Raw genomic sequence first — 23538 nt, 5'->3', positions numbered from 1 at the left:
GTTTAAGGTAGCTGCTACTCGCCTTCCTTGACAAATGTTGCTGTTTATGGTTTAAACCCGTATTTGCAGATGCCACTACTCAGTGGCACCTGTGGCAGGTACTTCCGGCATCTGCCACAGATTCCACTACTTGCTTGCTAATATATCATAATGTTAATGATTTGGTCTTCTTTATCTGTTTATTCAAGCAAGACATTCATACAGTCAGCGCCGTATAGATAGAAGTCTATATAGTCAGTCTATACGGCGCTGCATACAGTTATACAGTGTAATCCAAAAAAAGGACTATGAAACGTTCTGCAAATAACTAGTTGATGTCCAGCATAACAAATTGTTCGCCAGTTTCGAAAAACAATAAGAGGGTTGGATAAAAAAACATGAATTGTGTCTTGCTTTTTTACTATTCTGTCATGATTATCTAAACGGAATAACATGGTTTGTTTAGATTCACTGATATCAATATCAAATACGAATCATCTGAAGTATTGAGAAATGTTGCCGTGCATATAGCCTACTATTTTTGGAGTTGGTTATTCTTAATGTCTTTCTCAAAGAGTCAAAAAAGTATGATTTTGAGACAAACCTGGGGGAAATAAATTGAATTGTTGTTTGTGCCATACAGTTAGGATTTGAAATCTGAAATAAATATAAAGGCTGATGAAAAATCCCAGATTTAAACACAGTTCTTATACTGCCCCTCCCAAAAAATTATAAACGACACACTAATGAAAGGAGATCAGTCATATTCTGCTCATCCAGACAGATTTGTTGATTATTTTCAGGTCCTGAGTACAGAGGGTCTAACTGGACGTTGTTGACGTTGGTGGAGTGGAGCGGGAGAGCTTTTATAGCAGTGGCATACAAGAACAGAACTGGGAAAATTAATCAATGTAGATTTGGATTAAAAAACAAATCTTGGGCATTAGATTGTATCAGTGGTGGTAAATATACATTCTATAGCAATATTCCTACTCACGTCTCAGGCCCTCAGTCCTCCAGAATAGGAGTGTACCTGGATCACAGAGCAGGTTTTCTCTCTTACTACAGCGTCTCTGACACCATGACCCTCCTCCACAGAGAGCAGACAACCTTCACTCAGCCTCTCCATCCTGGGTTTCGGCTTCCAGGGAAAGATGGTGACACAGTTGAGTTGTGTGAGCTGAAGTAGGCGGAAGTTTAAATAGTGACTTACAGAGGACTAACCAGGACTGGGACTGGCTTTATTTTTTGTCTTTGTATTTTTATTTTTATTTGGATAAAAAAATCTTGTTTGTTGAAGTTGTGATTTGTACATTATATTTTCTCAACATTTTCATTACATAGGCTAATATGCTTGGAAAAGTACAACATTTACAAAATGTCTAATCTAATTTTATATTAACAGGTGTAATTATGTAAACATTTATGAATGTATTTGGATTCTTCCTAATATGTAAAACATAATTTAGAATGACACATAATGTTGTTTATACTGCATTCTATGTTGCTCTAGTTCTGATAATACAAATGATATCTATTTTGTTAATGTGACCGCAAAAGTAAGGGTACAATTTAAATGTAAACGTGTGAAAAATAGCTTGCTGATCAAATTTTCAAGGGTAAATTCATCTGTCTTTACTTTGTAACATGTTTAAGGAATCATTTATAAAAAGTGTATGTTCAAATCAAATAAATGAATAAATCGATGAGAAAAAAAACTATTACTTTTGTCCGTTTTTTTCTACTGAGTATCAGTCATTCCGTTTTTAAGGTATTTTGGTAACACAAAAACCTGTAGATAAATCAGTCAGATAAACCCTATTTGTGAAATGCTGGTTCTTTTGCAAAGGAAAACATTACAAGACAATATTTCAAAGTGTGTTATTTTCAGATTTATTACACAACTTTTGAACATTCCACAACAATCATGCAGGAATAAACTGGGAATTATAGAAAGCTTTACAGGCTTCACATTGTCTCCAAAACACTCGATAGGTGAGTTAAAGTTTGGGAAATCATAAATTAAAATCACATGAACACAAAAAAGTCAAATTCCAACAAAGAGTTGGTCACCAGGATTTGGTTTACACACTAACCAGCTAACAATGATTATTTTACTTTAGGTTCTTTTTGTTGTTTATTAGTTATCTTTTGAGCTGTCTTTCCAAAAAGCCGAAGACATTTTTGGGAATATTAATGAAAGGTGACCTATCATGCAAAATGCACTTTTGTACGTCTTGTATACATGAATATGTGTCCCCGGTGTTCCAGGGAACTCACCAAGTGTCAGAAAACACAACCCTCTCTATTTTCCTCCATACCCAAATCTCTTAAAAAGGGGCTGCAACGTATCTGATACAGACTGATCCAGATTTGAACACTTCTATGACGTCACAGAAGTTGCGCTACGGCTATTGGGCCAACTCCACCAATCAGGAGGAGACAGCCACGGACATTGCCGTTCGAAAGCGCTGGAGACGCTGTAGTACATATGCCAGGCCTGTAGATGGTGCTGTTCTCACAGAATCATCCCATGTAAAGACAGTGTTAAATTGAGCGAAATGAGGAATGGCTAAAATGCATGATCTGTTTGGTATTTTGAAAAATAAAAAGTATAAATATGCCTTATATAGGTATGGTCCTACACTATATTATTCAAATAGCATGATAGTTCCACTTTAACATTCAAATAAGGACCAAAATCTGCAGATTAAAGATTGCATGGATTTACAGAAATGAGTGGTAGAGAAACTAGCCCCTGTTCCACCAGCAACACCTCCTGGGAGCTAACGCTGTTGAATGTTCACAAAATACACTTTGTTAATGTTTATTTAAAGACTTGGTGCTTTTAAATGCAAAGGGAAATATTTAAGTTAGACTTAAATATGAATATAAAAGTCAATAACGTGTCAGCTTTTAAAAAACAACATTAACATGCGGAAGCTCTTGGAACAGAGGCTCACTTAAACATGAAGCAGGACAGATAAAGTCCTTTTTCAAAGCAGATATTTGACCTGGTAAATAAAACAAATATGTTGTGTTGCTCATTTACGGTTAATGCAAGTGTCTAAGAAATCAGTGACATGGTGAGAGTGAATTTAATAATGTGACAGTCCAAGAGGTCTTCTGTGAAAGAGGGACTGCTCAGAAAAAAGTGCATCCTGCCAGCATCCCTTTAGCCTCCCTCTCATCATATGCATCAAACAGCCTTGAAAACGAGTAATACAAAAGAAACAACCAATCTAACACAAAGACTGTAAAAAAAAACTCAAACTCAAGAATGTAAAACAGGCGTCATGTCAGACATAAACTTAACAAAAATCCATCATTAAAATATCCAACGTGGCTCCCTAAGACCTATAATTAAAAGAGAACTAAAGCTAAAGTTGAATAACAGATTATATAAATACGATAAATTGCAAGGAACTAAGTTTATATTATCAACGTGTAGCAATTTACAATGCATTTAAGAAACTGGCTTTGTCACACCTTTAAAATGCAATTTTACACAATAAGTATTTTTCCTCATTCAAACAATCATACTACCCACTGGGATACATTCAAAAAGTTGAGATAAATGTACAGGACTACTAAAAGTATTTATTTTTCTATTTCATGTGTACCACCTAGTGGCCTGATAGTACTTGTATTGAAGCAAATCACCTTTTTAAATAACCTCCAATTAACCGTCTACATACTGCTCTATAATCCAGTACCACATACAAACTGTGCCACAAGATATTAGCTGTCAGTGATTAAACACTTAAACTCTATTGTTTTTACTTTTGGACAGTTTTGCGGTCCTTGCAGTATTTCAATGTTATTATATTTTTACTCCACTACAATTTGGAGGCAAATATTGTAATTTTTACTTCAGTACAATAATTTGACAGTTGCAGGTATGTTTTCAGATTATAATAATATTTTTAAATACTTTGTTATATCAATCTTGGACCTAAGGAAAACATTGAGGTTTGTGTGTTAGTTAATGTAAAGAAATGTATGTGCGTTCATGTGCAGATGTATATATAGTTTGTTAATTGGATAATTCATATCCTGCAAGACTCCTAAAGACGTCATGAGATGATGACCTTTCTGGAACATGGCAAAGTTTAGGAGACCTGACCATGTGTGTGCGTTAAACATGGTTAGTTAGGGAACATGTTTGTGTGTCATATAGAAAACGTATATTTGCCCCCGTGTTTCTTGTATTCGGGGGGCATTTCCACGATTGACTGCTGTGGCAGGTGATGTACTCCAAGATTATTATTGTTGTTCTGCAACTGAATAATAATTAATCTCAACCGTGTCTGTGTTTTATTGATCTCTCTCTGTGTTAACATTTAAGGTTGGTGAGCCATAAATTGCACTAACATATGCTTGAAAGATTAAACCTTTTAATTTGTGTAGCTTGTAACCCCTAACAAAAAATAAGTGATTATCAAATTATAAAAATACTTATGCATAAATAATAACGATCAACAATATTACATGTATAATAACAGATAAGACAGGGGTCCTTTTTCTTTATAATGAAGTTTTAATCGTATTACTTTAAGTACATTTAGCTGGTAATTCTGTATTTTAGATTTGGTTATATTGAGTGCATTCTTATTTATATAAATAAATGTGTACTTTCACTTAGAGAAAATGAATACTTTTTCCATGGCTAATCTCACAAAATAATTTGACAAAAGAAATCAGTCTGCATTTTGGATCAATGTTAAAGCCTGTTATTCATTGAAAACATTTATTACATTTTAATGATGCAAACAACAGCAAGTCCCACCCTTGTTGGAACAGCTCATCACTTAGTCATGAGGGAATGAAAGAGACAATAAGGGACAGGGACAGATCAGCTCTCATTGTACATTTTGGCATCTTTTCCCTCCTGTTGTACTCTGGAATAAGGGTCAATAAAAATCAAAAGAACAAGGCATGCATAATAGTTTCTGGTAATGCACATAGATCGAAAGGATACCACTGATAAAGTACAAAATCAGCGTACGATGTTCATGTACACTTCATATGGTCCCTTTCTTAGAGGTGTCTGAGGCCTATCTACCTGTTCCCGCTGTGGGACTGTGCCCTCCGTTATCTACTCTTGGTCACTAGATTCACCCTGTACAAAGGTCTAGGCCAGAAAATATATCTGTAGGATGGACTCCTTACATTGACGATTACTAGGTGTTACAACCATCTTTCCTCCCTTCACCACTTACTGCATGTTATCAAGCTATTTGTCCCAACGTTTCATTTACTTAAATAGTTTTCGTCGCATCCACTGATCATTGTGCTATCTACACGATTTCCTCAAACCTTGCAGGGTTATAGCCAGTATTACTTTCTATTAAAATTCTTCATCCACCCGCTTTACTACCGCTTTACTATGCTTCTCTTTAAAAAAGGGGAGCCCATCATAGCTTACTGGAATCCATTCAATTCTACTGTGCCCATAAGATAGAAGTCAGGAACAAAAGTATTATCTTCAAAGAAACCTAAAATACACTAAGATAAATGCACTGTTCCATTTTAATAAATGGGTGAAAACAGGCACACATTCATAGTGACGGCTGTATACGTGGCCACACTGTTTATTTACTGAAATCATGTCAAAACAAATTAAAGAAAGAAAAAGGACAAACCAAAATGTGTTGGTTAAATACAACTTTGGAATGAATGACTTTACTGTTACAAAGAAAAAAGAAAGTGTACTGCAATGTATACAACTATGTTGCTCTCTCGTAGCTCCAACTAAGATGAAGAGGCAGCTGGGATTGTTGATAAAGCGATGGAATCATGTTCTGATTTACAGTTATAATGAATCTATCATCACACTCAAAGAATGGCAGGAAGGGAGGGAGAGAGGAAAGCAAACAAAAGACACAATATAGAAAAGATTCATCCATTTGAATTTGAAACCCCTTTGCTGTCGAACCAACGCTATGATACTCCCTTAGAAAAAGACAAAGATGGAAATGAGTGTGTGTGTGTGTGTGTGTGTGTGTGGGTGTGTGTGTGTGTGTGTGTGTGTGTGTGTGTGTGTGCACGTACAGGTATGAATTCTGCAAGTGCGGAACCAAATGTTCGACCAATAAAAGTCTATTGGGATCAAGTTGAACTGGTCTCTCTGAAGGTGGAGGCAGACTTGTTTAACCAAACATGGGGCTGAGAATGATGGTGCGGGTGGCATTGCTGGGCGTCTTGAGTGGTCGGGTTTAGCGCCCCCCTGATGATGGTGGTGGTGTCGGTGTTACGGGGCGTGGCTGCTTTAGTCGATGTACTGGGAGAGCCAGCGGAAGCCCTCGCCGTAGCCCTGCCTCTTCAACACACTGCACATGAACACTTCCAGTGGTCTTGTGTTCAGCTCCTTCATGGCAATTGTGCCCTTAAAGAAAAGCAGGAAAACAGTCCCATTAGATCCACTGTTTTTAGTTCATGACACCATATCTGACAAATGTTTTTCCATCTTCCAATAGTCAAACCTATTCTCTTCTTTTTTCATTCTCGTCTCTGGTTAACAATTTCAGAAATTAATCTTTTCCCACTTTATTTACAACTTTTTTATTTGTCTGATCATAAGAATCATACTGCTGTGTCTACTCACCTTTCCTGTCGTCTGTCCGTACAATCCAAACATTTCTCTCAGCTTCTCCTCGCTGATGGCCTCTGGTCTGTCGATCTTGTTGCCCAGGATCAGAATAGGCACATTTCCAATAGTCTCATCTGTCATTAATGCCTGATGGGGTAGACCAGAGTATTACTATGCAGCTTTCATATTTATCATTACCGTAAATAAAAAATAAAATAAAAAAAAACTCTCCCCCCCAGATACTACTACAGTATTATCATTGACGTCTACTTTCATTTCCTAGACTTTCCAGAAATACACTTTCCTAGGAACTGACAGAAGTGGAATGCGTTGTATTTGTAAGAAGGCAGACAGTGAAGGGTGCTGTGCGTCATTATTCATTTTAGAAAAAAGCCATCAAACAATGCTTTGCTTTTAATGAGCTATCATGAGAAGAAATGAGGAGCTTTGCCTCCTTTACAATGGATTTGCTTTTATACAGCCAATTAACATTTGTAGTCTAAGTGGAAGCAGGTACTTACATCAAGTTCAGATTTAGATTCGCCCAATCTAGTTAAGTCTGCACAATCCACAAGGAACACAATGCCATTGATGGCCGGGAGGTAGTTTTTCCACACTCTTCGGGCTGTATGAACAAACAAAAACACAAACATTTTGAGTTTTACACTCCAGTCTGTTATACAATAGACACATTCTGCATTAACTGATTTTACAGTGATATATGGCACTGGCCTTCCTTTTTTTTACAAGAGTATCACATACCGTGACCAATAAAGCCCAAAAGCATTAGTATACGCAACACACACATACCTTGTGCGTGGCCTCCAAGATCGAAGGTTGTGAAAGTCATGCCAGCAATTGTCAGCTCTTCCGAGGCTGGAGGAAAAGAAAGGAAATTATAAAGAACAAATCTGAAAAGTCAGGCAACCCAAAAGTCACTGATCATAAATGTCTACTTGTATCTTTCAACACATCACTGAGTGAGCATGTATGTGGGAGTAGCATCAACTCACTTGGATGTAAAGTTGGCACATGCTGTCCCAATCGGTCATCTTTGAGCATGTGCAGTAGTGTTGTTTTGCCAGCATTGTCCAGGCCAAGAAATACTAACTTGCCTGATTTCTTGTACAGTCCTGAAACAAAACCAGAGGCATTTTAGAAAAAAAAGCTGGGACAATAGAAATATTGCATTGTATACTATACTATGCTTAGTCTTTTGAATTCTCACACAAAGGAACATGTCAAATGAATTTGGTTGATGAGTCAAGTGGTATTGAAGGTATGTCATGGCTTTCATTTCAAATTAAGCATAAAGAGGACAAAAGAGTTGTCAAACGTAGCCTTGGTCTCATTTTGATGCACCAGTGGCGGCTCCACCCTCGGATTTCCCCTTTCTCTAATCTTTATTTTGTGAATGTTACATTTAAAAGGCAACCTTGCTGGAAAAAACAAGTACCAGTTGATTTGTTTTATTCTATGTTCATTTGTATTAAAAAATACAAAACAGATGTACTGTTTAACTGTACACGGGAGAAAAAGGTTCAACTCAATCCTCCCTCAACTTTCCAGACATGATTACAAGGCTTTGCATTGACCTCTCTCTGATTCAGCGTACTGATAACAGTTGGATTTGTAAACGTGTGACTGAGTCAGCTTTCTCACAACAGCACTTTGCTACCTGTCGGACCAGGAGAACAGGAACGACTGCTTCACAGGAGGTGCGCTAACACAGAAACTACAACATTGCTCTTTGGGGAGAGCTGGTCCACTTAAAAATTACACTTGACAATAAAGTTGACTTTGAGAGGGGGTTGGCCAAACATTTAAGTGTTGATATCGTCAGGTAGTATGTACTACTGGGTAGTACTCTGAAAACGTTAGGATTGGCACAGGTTGCTTATAAGTTAGGATTGGCACAGGTTGCTTATAAGTTAGGATTGGCACAGGCTGCTTATAAGTTAAGAAGCAGAGGGTTGACTAACAGTGATCGTGATCAATGCACACAGTTTACCAGAAACATGATCTGTAAGTGCGCATTGTGGCGCAGATTTTAGATTTCATTTTATAAAGCATTATATTGAATTGCTTTTCATTGGCAAGGAAAGACTCAATCAGCACTTTGACCCTTCATGCCGGCGTTCACCCAGCCACGGGTTTAATCTACGGAGACAACTTTACTGGAAAGGTTTTATAGCTTTAAAACGTGTAACGTGGAGCAGTTAAGAAGGGGTGCCTACGGAACTGAGTTTCAGATTTGAGTCTGTGTGGCACAACGTTAACACTTGCAGTATTACTCCGCTTCCACCACAATAGGGATGTATTTCTAAGAACAAAGCGCACTATTGTGAAGAACACACTGAGCCCCGGTCTTGACTGAACACTTCCGGACTGAGGTGTGAGACAGAGCAGTCGTATCAATTCAGGTTATTCTTGTGATCAATAAAGACATTAATCAACTCCGTCTGATACTATCAACTCTGATCCCAATGCAATACAATAGCTTTGTAGTTCACGATACCCTTCTGATTAATGATTTAAAATACAAAAGCAGTCCAAACTGTTGCAGTAACTTCTTAAACATGTCAGCAATGAGTTCCTGTTTATTTTCAGTAGAGATGTCCCGATTCGATCACGTGATCGGGGATCGGAGCCGATCACGTGATTTTCAAAAGATCGGAATCGGGAGAAAAAAATCGGGGATCGGGATTTTTTTTTAAATACTTTTTTAAAAATGTTGTATTCAATGTTACAAAACAAAAATGACCATGTTCAAGTCTTAAAGTCATCCTGAGGCCTTAGTTTTGGTTTCAAATAACACAACATCATGTATGTGTTGCTTCTTTGGGGCTTGTTTTCATAGACCTGGTTGCTTATTTCTCTCAAATCTGGCAACAGAGTGGGCAGGGCGCAGTGTCTAATAGTAGCAGTAAGCTAACGAGTACTGATAAGCTTTATTTTGTTTTGATCCAATGCTGCACAACTGAACTGATCCAATGCTGCTGTGAAAGAAAGAAGCTATATCCATGTTGGATAGAATATCCAATTTAAATAAAAAAATAACCTTAAGGGACAACTTGAATGCTTTTTTTCTTTTCTTTTTTCTTAATGCATTGCATAAAGATTGGATCAGGAAAAATCGGTATCGGCAAATTGTCAAAATCACATGATCGGAATCGGCTCGGGAGCAAAAAAAGGTGATCGGGACATCCCTAATTTTCAGTTAGTGTGTCTGATCAACAGTACTTACCTAACAACTGTAGTACGCTATTGAAACCGCTATAAATCCAATCAAATATGAAAGACATATCCGGAGCTGTTGAATCCTGAAAAACAACACATGGGGGGAAAAATCAGATGTAAGAAGACATGAATGTGCACAAGACGAGACAATGAACTGCTAACATTTTATTTTGGATGTAACCTCTATCATGGTCATATGTGTGAGCAAAAACGTAGCAAATAGGTGTGAATGAATGTCATGTTATGATGATACAAATTGTCTTATTCCAGTAAGAGTCTTTGAACAGCAGGACAGGAGATTCACAGCACTGATCACATGCCATCTGACAGCTCTTCAATAGGCAACACAAGTGTTTTGTTCAACACAGTTAATCTACAAGGGCCTTGGAACTCAAGCCTAGTCTTCTTACCCTTTCATGACAAGCAATCCAGATTGTATTTCAAATGAAACCAAATAGATCTTATATAGGACCAGCTTTAAATGTGGGAAGCTAAGAACGTCTGAATCATTACATGCTACAGCGTGTTGCTTTTGATAAAACAAAACTTTTGCTTTGTTCATTTGTTGTTCTAGCTCACTGAAGGTCATTTAAGTGATTTGTGGGCACTGCAGTGAGAATCTGAGAAAAGGGGGGGCAAAAAAACTCTCTAATTTAAGGACAACGTTTAATTTATATAATTGTTTACACTTGTGTGTTTACACTTCCCCATAATTCATCATGTTTGCCACACACACACACACACACACACACACACACACACACACACACACACACACACACACACACACACACACACACACACACACACACACACACACACACACACACACACACACACACACACACACACACACACACACACACACACACACACACACACACACACACACACACACACACACACACACACACACACACACACACACACACACACACACACACACACACACACACCATCTCAGTTCCTTGTCTTTTCTCTTTCACTGTTGCAGAGGTACGTTTTCACCGACCTCTAGCACCAGTTACATAATAGTCAAACAACTCTGGGGCTAAAGTATAAGGTAGCCAAAGGTCAAGAACACGCAAACACAGCTGAACTGCACGTCAGCTGCTGCTAACTCCTGTCCCATATTCTCTCATCCCTGCTTCCACACCTTGTACGAGGCTGTGAGCGGGTCTCATGGACTGAAGCTCCCATGTGTGACTTGATGCAGCCGTGAATGTAAAACTGTTTCAAAGAAGCTGTAATATGTTCATTTAAGACGCAAATTGTGTGTTGCATTGAGAACGTTTGCCAGAAGGCAGCAGCCGTAACTTGCTTAAAATGATCCGTTTTACTCATAATTGAGTTCATGGATAATGAACAGGAGGAATTTGGTTAGAAGTGCCCCCAGAGCTAAACTGACTATCAAATGCGACATCTGTTGTGTATTCAATTTATCAGATTAGTTATTGACATTATTTTAGGTTAACTCTTTCAGAACAGGCTTCATTAAGTCTGAAGAGAAGTGTTATTACTCAAAAGTCACCAGACTGCAAATTGTGACGGTTTTCCCTAATAACTATCCACTAGTGGTGTAATGTAACTAAATACATTGACTCGGGTACTGTACTTAAGTAAAACATGTAGGTTTTTATACTTAAGTTAACTATTTTCACAATATGCTACTTAATACTTTTGCTCCACTACATTTTGTAGGCAAATGTTGTATTCCATTACATTTATGTGACATATTTGGTTACTAGTTACTTTGCAGATCTAGATTATTAAAACAAAATAAAAATCAACACACATTATAATATTATTAATATTACAGGTGAAGCTACCCAGTAGAGTATAAAGTAAATCAAATAATCCTCACCTTTACCTAGTAAACACATTGAAGTTCTAACAAAGAAATTGAAATGCACTCTTGGCTTCCTTTTCAGACTTAAATGTTGTTTTTCAACTTCATCCCGTAAAAGGTTGGTCGCTGGCTTATTCCTGTCCCAGCTGGACTACGGTGATACCATTTATAGATTTGCCTGTCCCACTGTTTTGGCCAAACTTGACCCACTCTACCATGCTGCACTGCGATATATATCAAATGCACCCTATAGGACTCATCATTGCAAGCTGTATAGCCTAACTGGATGGTCCTCACTTACTATGCGTAGGATGCAGCATTGGTTTTTATTAATGTATAAAGCCATTTTAGGTAAGCTTCCACTGTACATATGTGCCAGATTTGCTCCAGTTTGTGACTCTTACAACCTCGGATCCAGTGCCTGGATACGGTTCCAGGTACTGCGGACTGAGGCTGGAAAAATGAGTCTTTTTTATTATGGTCCTTGGTCTTGGAATGACCTTCAATCACGCCTAAAACTGAGGGCACTTGTCTCAATAGCATGTTTTAAATTGAAGTTGTCTGAGGTCCTTACCACCAGCTGCTCTTAATAATAAGTAGTGTACCTTTCTTACTGTCCTAATGTGCACAATCTAGTGACTACTTTTTCGTATTTTTTTTTCTTAGTTATGTTCTCTGTATTTGTATATGTTTGAGTTATGTGTAGCCTTGCTGCCTTCTTGGCCAGGTCAGCATTGAAAATGAGATTTTATCTCAACACTTTTTTTATCTGGTTAAATAAAGGTTAAATAAACACACCAATCATTATTTTTTAAATAATAGGAATATATAAATATTATACATTTACTCAAGTACTGTACTTGAGTGCACTTTTGAGATACTTGTACTTTACTTGAGTATTACAGTGTTTTGCTACCTTTTACTCCTAGCCCATTAAAATGCACAATGCAGAGGTACACCTGGGATCAATTTAAGAACCACAGAGCAGTAAATAAAATACAAATTAACTGCACCTTTGCCAGCATTGAATAAACACATGAATGCATCAATAAGTATGATCAAAACAAATAATACATATAATTCTGAAAGGGGACAATCTGCATAATTTAGGACTTTTGTACTTAAGTAAGATTTTCAACACAGTATTCCGGTTCTTTGGTGGTTCTACTTTTACTTAAATACAAGATCTGAATACTTCTTCCACCTCTACTATCCAACATCTACCTCAATTCTTAAATTGCTGAAAATAACTGGAAATGTTTCTTCACGTTCAACATGTGTTTCTTATGTAGTCTAACGTTAAGCATATCAGTCAAAATGTGTTTCGGTTCACACATTAAGTCAACCACTGACTAGCTCAACATTTTCCCTCCAAAGTTTCTTTGCAGATAAGGATTAATGATATAAATCATAATCAACTCTTACATAAGACTTTAGTTACACCTGTATTAGTATTTCTGTTCTTTGGCAGTTGCAGTTCTACTTTTACAAGTACAAGATCTGAATACTTCTTCCACTAAAAGATCGGTGTCTGACCATTTCCGTGTCAAAGATAAAATAAAATAAAGGTCCAAATATCCGATTAACAATGTCAATGATAGACGCATACGTTAAATTGTATCTGTTTAAACCCAGTTTTAGGCCGACTTGTAGGGAGGCTAGCAGGAAGCCACTAGCTACGTGTCATATTCTCTGACAGGCGACGTTGCATCAACTTGCTACGTTAGCTAATCAGCCGTTTTCTAAATACTTCACTAACCAACACCAGATACTTTAATTTTTTCGAGTATTTTGGTTCTATTAATACATTTGAATGTTGAGATAAATAAAACAGTGGGTCAACTTCAGTTTAAATGCACCTCGCGGAAAATAATAGGCAAGTTGCTGTTAGCAATGCTAACGTGGCACCGTTAGCAGCCGGGATCATTTGCTAGCCGAGATGCCGACGGCTAACATAAGACTATTTTTCTTTTCTCGAGATCATATATTTGAACACTTACCCGTTATTTATGTGTAGATTAGTTAACAGAGTGTGTTGGCTCTCTCTGTCATGTAAATTGGTCTCCCTGTCCAGCGAAATGCCAAGTCTTCCTCTCCTTTTTCGTGTTTTGCTACTGAGCCACGACAGTGCAATGGCTTCTCAAGCAACTCCCCAAAAAACTCTGACCGGCCGCTTCCTGTTTATGTTTCACAATCATCTTTCCGGCAGGAGAACTCAAATAAAACGTAGTGTTCTTTAACAAATATCCAATCACAAATGTCACTGGATGTATTGTTAATTACATATTTAATCAAGGCGTGGAGGTGGAAGAAGTACTAAGATGATTTACTTAAGCATTGTAGCAAAAGTCCTGCATTCAAAATTGTACTTTAGTAAAAAGGTATTAGCGTCAAAATATACGTCATAATATATCATCAAAAGTAAAAGTAGTTGTTATGCAAAAAGGCAAGTTTTTAAAATTATTTGATTAAAATGTTTGGTGCATTAATGTGGTCATCACTTTCATGTTTTACTTAGGAAAGATGGGGTTTATAGATTAATGTATACGCTACTGTTGAGCTCAATCTATATAAATATATGATTATGTATGTGTCGATTTCTATTTTTGTATTAGCCTAAATATTCAAAGTAACTAATAAATAAATATCTGAAATAAATGTTGTGGCGTAAAATGTATAAAGTAGCATAATTTGAAAGTACTCATGTGAAGTATAAGTACCCACATGTTTTACTTGAGTACAGTAGTCCTACTTGAGTAAATGTGTTCAGTTAATTACACCACTGGTTAAACTATAACGAACCAAAACGAACAACCCTGAAACGATTTATCTCTGCTTGTTAGATAACAGTTTTGCTATATATCATGTACATTCATGAACTAATACGACATTTTATTTGTGTTGTGCTGGGTAGGAAGTGTGAATTTGTATAAATGAAAACACTTGCTAATGTGAATATGATCACAGTTTAAAGACTTTCTTTAATATTTAGGTCAAAATTACCCTTGTGATTGTGAGATTATTATAGTGCCAACTAGGCACTACTAAATCCAAATTACATTGTTAAATACTGTACAAATACTATGAAATACACGCAATAAAAATACTTCACTCTCTCCTCTTGTTTCCAGTACACTGGAAAACCCAGAGCACCAGAGGAAATGCCACGTGTACATACTGCGCATGCCCGATGAGTTTTACGTGTATCCGTCTGGGTGATCCCAACTTCCGGTGAAAGAGAAGTGTCTTACACGATTACTCTTGACAAGGCCTATCGTTACTCACCCGTTAGGTAGTTGGACGGGGTTTTCGATAATAACCATGGCTCTGTGATCATCAACGAGTCAGGTTATTTACTTTTTTTAAGAAATAAGGAAACGTCACTGCTATACTCGCTGCTTTTAGTAAACACCGCATCGTCAGAGCCACAGGTTTGAACGTTAACAGCTAGTTAGTTAGCTAGCTAACACGTAAGCTAGCTATTCGCCAACCCAAGCACCTCTAAATTAAGTCCTGGTGTCTATTTCAAAATGTCAACTGCAGGGTTTAACTCTCAGAATGGGACCGGGACAGGACAGACATACACGAATGGTGAGTAACATTTTTATGAAAGTAAAGACAGGTAAAGGCCAAGTAGCTAACATGAGCTAAGCCGACATACGCTAAAGTAATACGCTAAAATTAGCAGCTCTTGGATTTTGCCTCTATTTGCTAAATGCTAACTTGCCTAACACCGCTGTAATTAAAGGAAGCGAAGCAATAGTGAGGTTTTAGGTTAATTTTGACCTGTGTTACTTTACTGACTTGAAATGGTTGAAATGCTATAAGGTGTGCCAACTATACTTCCCATGCCAATTAACTCAAACGTGTGCTACCTTTGGTTTGTTGGAAGACTGACAACACGACGGGTTAACGGGCATCAAAACTTTTAAGACGAGTCTTTGGTCAGTCCCATATTCTCCCAATATAGACAACAGCGGTGATATAATAACACTTGTTCTTATCCTGTCATGCTGCTAAACTGGCCGAAACTTTTCCTGTCAAAGTAACACATAAATAATACTCTTTTAGCAGCTACCTTCTTAGAGTGTTTTCTATAAATGTACACTGTCCTTGAATAATCACATCTTCATGTTTATTAGTCCCCCTCTCTTTTTTTGCATTGCTAGTCTTTTGCAGGTTTGGTAGCTTGGACATTTTAGCTTTCTACGTTTCAGTGTACATGTGGCAAATTGGGGATGCTCCAGATTTGTTGCTACAGAGCTTTCTCCAGCATGCTCATACAATGACCAACTTCATTAGAGAATACTTACATATTTGTATCAGTTTCCCAGGCATGTTGTGGAAAAAACAAAACCCACTCAGTGACATCTGACACAAGTTTGGTTGATTGCAACCCTGTTGTTGATGGAGGTTTAGGAGCGTTCTTACACAGTGAAGATGCAGCTTGTGTTTAAAGGTCCCATGACATGGCCATTTCTACTGATTATAATTCCATTGTTGAGGTCTACTAGAATAGATTTATATTGTTCAATGTTCCAAAATCACATTGGTTTCTCATACAGCATGTATGTCAGGGCTCAACGCTAACTTTTAAAAGTGGTTGCCAGGCTGGAAACCAGGCATCAGCTTTTGGTTGCCAAAACTGAAAATACTGTTGCCATTTTTAGTCAGCTTATATTTTAAATAATTAAGATACTATACAGTTATGCATAAACTTAATAATGAAAATGTGACACAAAAGAATGTTCAAATGCTTTACAATAAGTAATTAACACAATTATTTGAAACTAAAGTGGTAGTAAAGTTGTCCACCCTCAAATTGCTAGTATACAAAATACCAGTAGTGCAGCTGTTATCATGTTCTTCACAGATCCCTCACAAATGAATTGAGCAAGTCACTAGTTTCTTAGTCATCTGCTGTCTCCCTTTCAAATGTGGGTTTTCTTGACCTTTGTGCTGATCTCTACCATAGATCCATTGGCCCTTCAGCATTGAAGTCTTGGATTGGCCAGACTAATACATTTCGAATGTTAAATAAATGAAAACCATTCACAGTTAAGAATTAGATATTAATTATTAATGCTGTGAATTACCTTTTTAATATGTCTAACTATATTTAAAATGTGTTACCTTTTTATAGAAGTGATTATATTTATATGCCAATATTTTCTTATGGTAAAGTTTCGTTTTGCTCTTTTATTTTGGTAGTAATAAGATCGGGACTCTTATTTTGAAGGAACTTTTACCAGAAGTGAATGCAGAACGGAGCGGAATGTACATATATATTTCGCCTACCAAGACTTTACACATTTCCTCTTTGCTTTTGTTCGGGTTCATCTTGCGCTTTATCAGTTGAATCACTTTGAACATTCGTTTGAGATGTTGACGGGTTGGCCGAACTTTTTACCCCACAGTCAAACAACTTAATTTGCTTCGCCATTTTTTGTAAAACAAACACACAGCGCACCGCGCACGCGAATAAACGTGCATCGCTTTCTGGCTCCGTAATCACACAAATGCACGTGCAATTAAGTATCAGGTTCCGACTGGTCACAGCAATAATTAAATATCACTGTTAATACAACAAATAGCTGTTTGCTGTCCTTATTTCTTCATGTTAAAAGTGGTTGCCACTGATGGCAACTAAAGGCAACCGTTACTGTCGAGCCCTGTATGTGCATTCACTCTTTGTCTTAAACGGCTTGTTGGAGCCCCCCCCTCCCTATGAGCCCACTCTGTTAGGATGAGTCCACCACCATTACAGCGGAACATCAGTGATTATGTGTTACAATGGCGTTTGTTAGCAACCAGAAAATTACACCAGTGATGACAAACAGATGAGAATGCTGCGTGGGGTCTGGGTGCCGTGTTGGCGGGATGTTGTGGGGCTCGCTGCTGCGGACAGTGTGAGCTGGATTACTAGGGTCGTTTCCTGGTTGCTGCGTGGGGTCTGTGAGACACCTCAAAACTCACCTGAACTCAGCCTGAGCAGACACACACTCGTAGCCTGGCTGTAAGTTTGTGTGTGTGCTCAGGCTGAGTTTTGCGGTGAGTTCAGACTGACAAATCCGCGGAGTACAGCGGCTGAGAAAAGATAAGACTGAGTGAGTGTGTGTGTGTGAAGAGCTCCATGGATTGGTCCATTTGGACCTGGACATGGTTACGTCACCATACTCAGGAAGTAAAAAATGGAGAATGAGAAATCTCCAACGAGACGTTCTGGGGCAGCATAGACAGGTCTTTTCTGTGTTAGAGTTTTACTCGCTACAGGGCGTACTTTGAGGGTTTGTGACTTTGCAGACCGTTAATGGAAAAGCATGACATGGGACCTTTTCAAATGCCTCAGGCGGTTTTCTAAAACTGTAAATGGGTCCAAAATTCTTATTGCTCATTACATCAGTCTTGAATCAGACGGGTCAATAAAGGATGATAATCTACCTCTGTTCTGAAAACAATGAACAAGGACATCTGAAAACAATGTGTCAAAGACTGCAGAAACAAACCACCATCACTAATGCTAAATAGGATTTGTTGTCAGAATAGTGCTTGTAAATGTATTATCATATCATTGATGTGAATAAGCAATTCATAAGGTTAACATATCTTTAAATTCAATCATAGGCATGTGCATGGAGTTATTTATTGTAATGTTTTACTTTTGAAATGGGTTGATTTGTGATTGGCTGCATTATGACTCCATATCAGGGTTTTTCTGATTGGATAAGAGCTGTAACTGATGGAAGCTTTAATTCTTAATAATTCAGTCTGTGGTGGATTAACTGCTTTTATTGTTGTTTTTGTAATCCCTTCGGACTCTCACACTCTGCTTCCAGTCATGTTGTATAGGACTAAGTGGTTAGAGTGCATCTGTTTACATAAAATGTTATAATGCAAACAGCTTGAGGTGTCATTTAAGCAGTCTGCATGTTAAGTTGATATTTAGTTAGTCCTACTACAATTATTAATTCCAAGTTTCTTTTTATTCCCACCAATACGAATTTGAGATCAGCTTTTTTGCTATTGGCGAGAACTTTCATCGTCTACTATTTATACAAAAAACAGAGTGAATCCTGTTATTGTGACACTTGGAATTTGGTATAACACCGCAATTCTTATTATTGATATTTGACATTAAAGAAGAAACAAATGCGACATTTTAGTTTTGTATCTGTACAATTTATAAAACTAAGCTTATGAAGTGGTTTACTAAAACTGTGTTCTGTCTAGTTGGGGCTTAGAGCCCCCTACTCACTGTCACTGAGGGCAGATCATGGAATTAAATCCAGGTAAATAGATTAGACCCTGGGCTGTCAGTTCCTTGGTAATTTGGTGGATCTGATTGGTTTTACTATGGTAAACTTAGTTACACTACCAGTACTGCACCATCTGTTTTCCATTCACTTTTTGGATCTATGCTACCAAGGACTTTCTTGGGTTTAAGACACTGCTAGCTAATGTGGCTTCTGAGCCTTAAGGCACGGACACACCAGGCCGATAATCGGTGTCGGTGGGCGCCATGCCGACGATGAGTGTCGACACGCCCTACTCAGATTGGTGTGTCCCGCACCGTCGTGTCTTTTCAGCCGTGTCGACGCCTTTTCGTCCGAAAAGTCAGCAAAATAAATCACTCTGATTGGCTGTTCAGCTAGCGAATCAGTGCATGAGAAGCGAAACGGAAGTGAGGGACCCAAACAAACTATTAAGAAGGCAAATCTGAGATTTCATTTAACTCCAGCTCTCGACACAGGTTCGGGAAAGCACCGTGAGCTTCTCGCTGTAGAGTGAAAATGGAAGGCACACGCTATTAGTTGTTTGTTTATATCACGCAGTCTGTTCTTCTTCTCTTGGTGTGTCTCAGTCTGTCTTCCGGTTGTTGCCTCTTTTTGAATGACGAATACACACTGCCGCCGCCTGCTGATAAGGAGAGTTATTGCCACTCACACATGCGCAGTTCGTAATTGCTTCTTGGCCGTCGGCTGAAGTCTTTGCGGTGTGTTCCAGTGCGACACATGGCCAAAACGCAGAGACGCGAGTCGACGCAACAGTCGGAGTCCGTCTGTGTCAGTTCTTTGTTGTCAGATTGTTGTGTCCGGGCCTTTAGAAATACCACAGAAGCATTGCATAAGGGCTCTGGTCAAGTGGGACAAGATCATTACCTAGAGAGCTGAAATCCTTTTTCAGATTTGGGCATTGGGCACAAAGGGGGAGTCCAGGAACCCATTTTTCTCGCCACAGCGGCAGCACTGCTGAACAACAATTTGAAATTAATAGTAGTCGTGAAAATTTGCAGCTGAAATTGAATTGCTCTAACATTGAAACATTGAAAGAGTGTCTGAAAGTGCCATCTCGTTGGAAGGATCTGTGTCGTCTTATGATAAGAGATATGTAATATTTATCAAAACAAACATTGGCCTGTTGTATTCGATCGAGATGTCCTAACATGCCTTCCTTCTCCCTGTCTGCTCCAGGTCCGTCACAGAATCCAGTTGCTGTGCAGCAGCTTCCAGGGGGCAACTATGGAATGACTCAACAACCAACCTACAATCCGATGCAGGCCAAAGCTCCTGCACCCCTCGGCCCTGGACTCTACCCCTCTGGGCCCTACCAACCTACTCTCCCAGTCAGCTCCTACCAACATGCCCCCCCTGTCAGCTCCTACCAACCAGCTCCTCCAGGCCAGCCGCTGATGACCAGACCTCTGTTGGGAGGTCCTCCATCCCACACCCCCCCTCAGTCTGCCAGCCCTGGTCCGAGGTTGCCCCCTCCACAGGCCACACCTCCTCCTCCTGCTGTGTCTTCAAGTAACTATTACCCTAACCCCCAGCAGCCCCAGCACATGCCTCCAGCATGGCAGTACAACAACGCTCCCCCACCAATGGGGTCACCCTCTTCCATGGGCACACCTCCCCGTGGCGCCATGGCCAATCATATGAACCCAGCTGCAAGCTCGACAGCGCCGCTGCTGCCACCGTCATCGGCACCTTACAGCTCTGCACCGGCAGCCCATGTTTCCCATAGTAGCGCACAGCCTCCAGGCCCAGGGAGCCCCCCCACCTCTCTGCATGGATATATCCAGCCAGGTAAGACACAAAGGCTCCACTAAAATGTTGAACTTTACCATCTATATGCACAACCCTTTTTAATTTTTTAATAAAGGATAAGATTTTCCATACACAAATACACAATTGCTAGCTTGGCTTGACCCGGTTTCACTCAGTACGTCCTCCCAGCACAGCAGTCATTTATATCTCCATTACCAAAAGGCTGCCCACTTTAAGATGTGTGTAACCATGCCTCTAACTAATGGTCATAGAAGCAGCTTTACAACAGTAGATAAACACAGTTTGTTCATCAGCAGTAACTTAACACAACTCTTCTACAGCTCAAAACAATAAAAATAAAGCAGATACCTGAAAAAAGCCTACAAACAGGCAGACAGGAAGTGGCAAATCTAAACTTGAAACCAGAACGTCATCGCATTCCCCCGCCCCTTAAAACTGGGAACGCAAGACTGTGCAGCGTGGTTTGATTCGACGTGGTCAAAAGGGCCAATTTAATGCCATATAATGATGCAGACACTCCTTGGGTCACATCAATAAAAAGTTTAGTTTTAATAAATGAGGCAGGTGAACTTTAGCCCATTAAGTCCAGGGTCCTCATTATTTAGCCACAGTAATATGTGTTTTGTCTGTTTTTTAAAGACTAAGACTGTTTTTTAAGATTGATCCTCTTCTAAAAACCTTTGTTATAGCCATATTACTCTGTCTTTCATTGTTTTCTTTCACTGATGTACATATGCGTATCAAGAGTGCTGATACGTTGGAGCCGGACCTTGTCCTCTCTCCCTACTTTGTACATGATAGCTGGCTGCAGTCTTTGGCACAGAGTAATTTACTCTGAATCTGTACAAAGTTCAAATCAGAATTGTGTATGATTCTTATTTAGCAGCATGACGTGGCTTTGTGGATAGAGTAGCATCTTAATTTCAATTTAGGGGGAATATTGTATTGCTAACATTTTTGATTTCCACTGGTGATATTAACAGAAATCCCACAGATGATTCCTACGGGCAGTCATAACATTTGATCCTTTCAGCTAGTAGTTTAATTTCACCCTGTGAGAAGTTGGAGCTTTTTTCTGACACAACTACTGTTGGAATACTGAGAAGTGTTTAGCGCTCAGTGTCGGAAACAAAAGACCACTCATAGAGAATCGCAGTAACTTTTTTTTTTTTATCTGAAGGAAGTAAGTATGACTTTGGTTTTGCAATATGCAGCCACAGTGTCTGAATTTTTAAAGCTTAGGGCAGGGAAGTACTTCTGCATAGAAGCAGAGGTCACATGATGACCTCAGTCTGGCGGTTTCCTGCATATCTGTAAATGTTATGGTGGTATTGGCTCGAAAGAATTCTGTTCACATTAACATCCCTAACTGGAAGAGCCTGCTTGATCTTAGTTACCTCTACCCCAGCAGCCCAGTCTGTGCATATCTGCCCAGTACAATGGTGACGATTGAAAGCAGCTCCCCGGAGGAATGATTGTGTCTTTGTGGAGATGTTTACTCTGAGGAATGCTTTCTTACTGTAAATGTAACACAAGCAATTTTTTAAAGGTCAAGCATTTTTGGCACCAGCACGAATAATCTTTTGAACAGTTCTGGCTCAATTGAGCTTCTTAGAGTTTTATAGTCTTAAGTTATCAAAAAGTGTTTTTAAGTAAAAGCATTCAGATACATGTAACCTATCCCAGTGCCGTTATGATATTAACAAATGCACAATGTGAAGTAAAGAAGGTTATCATTGTTGTCCTTATCATTCAGCTTCATCTCAGTCTACTCCCTACTCTAATTAAGCCTTCAAGGCCTTGTGTCTCTGAAATGATATCTTCCATATAAATAATAGTTTGGCGTTATACTTGGTACTTGCCATTTGCTGTCGCTGCTGTAAGAATAGTCAGCCTCATCCGTTGTGCATGGTTATACAGTGAAGCCGCTAGTTGAGGATTCCATTAGTTGAGCAACAGAAAAGTAATCGCAAACTATTTTCATAATTGATCAATCGTTTAATAATGTTTTCATGCAGGAATGTTTCAAATATGGAGATATCCTGTTTATATGTTATAGAGCTGAATATATTGAGGTTTTGGATTGATTAAACAAGGCATTTAAAGATATCGCCTTGGACTTAGAAAAACTGGAAGGGCAGATCATATAGCCCAAAAAAACTAAACATGTTCAAATGAATCTCGAAACTAATTGGCAGATTAATTGACAATCACAATTATTGTTAGTTGCAGCCAAAAACCACCATGCCCTTAGGGAACAATATAAGAATACAAACATGTGCTGTGCATACATGTTTTATAGAAATGTGAAACTATTGCTCGATAAGATAATAAAGGAGTTTATTTGGGACCTCTGAATTGGCTGGTTTTTCGGTGGAGATGAACATGACTCTGTTGCTGTCACTGTTCTTACATTAACTGGCTGTGGGTCAGCAGAGCCACCAGCTGTTGTCGGCTTAACTCTGAGCTAATAATGTTACCCATCGGAGAGCGACGCCTCATATCTCTTCTACAATACCACAGTATTGCCACATAGCAGGTTCACGAGTGTTCTTGTTTTACATGAGTGTAATGTTGTTGACAAAAAGTCCTAACTCTATATACTGGATGACTGATGTTAATGTCTGAGATGATAGAGGATGTTGGTTGAAAGGGTTTCATCATTTTATAAAACAATTGGAGGTTTAAAGTAAAAGGATTATTTGATATGTGTTGTTAAAGTCCTTTATCCAACTAAAATGCAACAAAAAAAAATTGATTTGAAATTCAATTATTTGTTTTTTCTCTGTTGAAATTTGTATGTAATTTCTCAC

The 23538-nt window shown here is 38.6% G+C and overlaps 2 protein-coding genes across 4 annotated transcripts in view; one reads left to right on the top strand and one right to left on the bottom strand.

Annotated features, from left to right (window-relative positions):
• Positions 1-4685: 4685 nt before the first annotated feature.
• Positions 4686-13839, bottom strand: sar1b (secretion associated, Ras related GTPase 1B). Its single transcript, XM_079652333.1, has 7 exons — positions 13661-13839; positions 9819-9894; positions 7585-7704; positions 7382-7447; positions 7093-7196; positions 6587-6718; positions 4686-6367 (listed from the first exon to the last, which is right to left on the bottom strand). Exons 2-7 carry the CDS (start codon positions 9874-9876, stop codon positions 6251-6253), a joined length of 597 nt encoding a protein of 198 aa, XP_079508459.1. The 5' UTR covers positions 9877-9894; positions 13661-13839; the 3' UTR covers positions 4686-6250.
• Positions 13840-14855: 1016 nt separating this feature from the next.
• sec24a (SEC24 homolog A, COPII coat complex component) overlaps positions 14856-23538 on the top strand; it is a 22171-nt gene continuing 13488 nt past the window's right edge. For 2 of the 3 annotated variants that reach the window (XM_079651732.1, XM_079651731.1), the window contains exons 1-2: positions 14856-15251; positions 20132-20743. In XM_079651732.1, coding sequence (XP_079507858.1) covers positions 15191-15251; positions 20132-20743 — 673 coding nt within the window. In that variant the 5' untranslated portion in view covers positions 14856-15190. The remainder of the gene's footprint in view (positions 15252-20131; positions 20744-23538) is intronic. The other variant, XM_079651733.1, reaches the window with a different exon arrangement.

The sequence above is a fragment of the Notothenia rossii genome, assembly GCF_949606895.1.
Source record: "Notothenia rossii genome assembly, chromosome: 9".
NCBI lineage: Eukaryota > Metazoa > Chordata > Actinopteri > Perciformes > Nototheniidae > Notothenia > Notothenia rossii.
The sequence above is the reverse complement of the archived record's forward strand: the minus strand, read 5'-3'. Positions and strand labels throughout refer to the sequence as shown.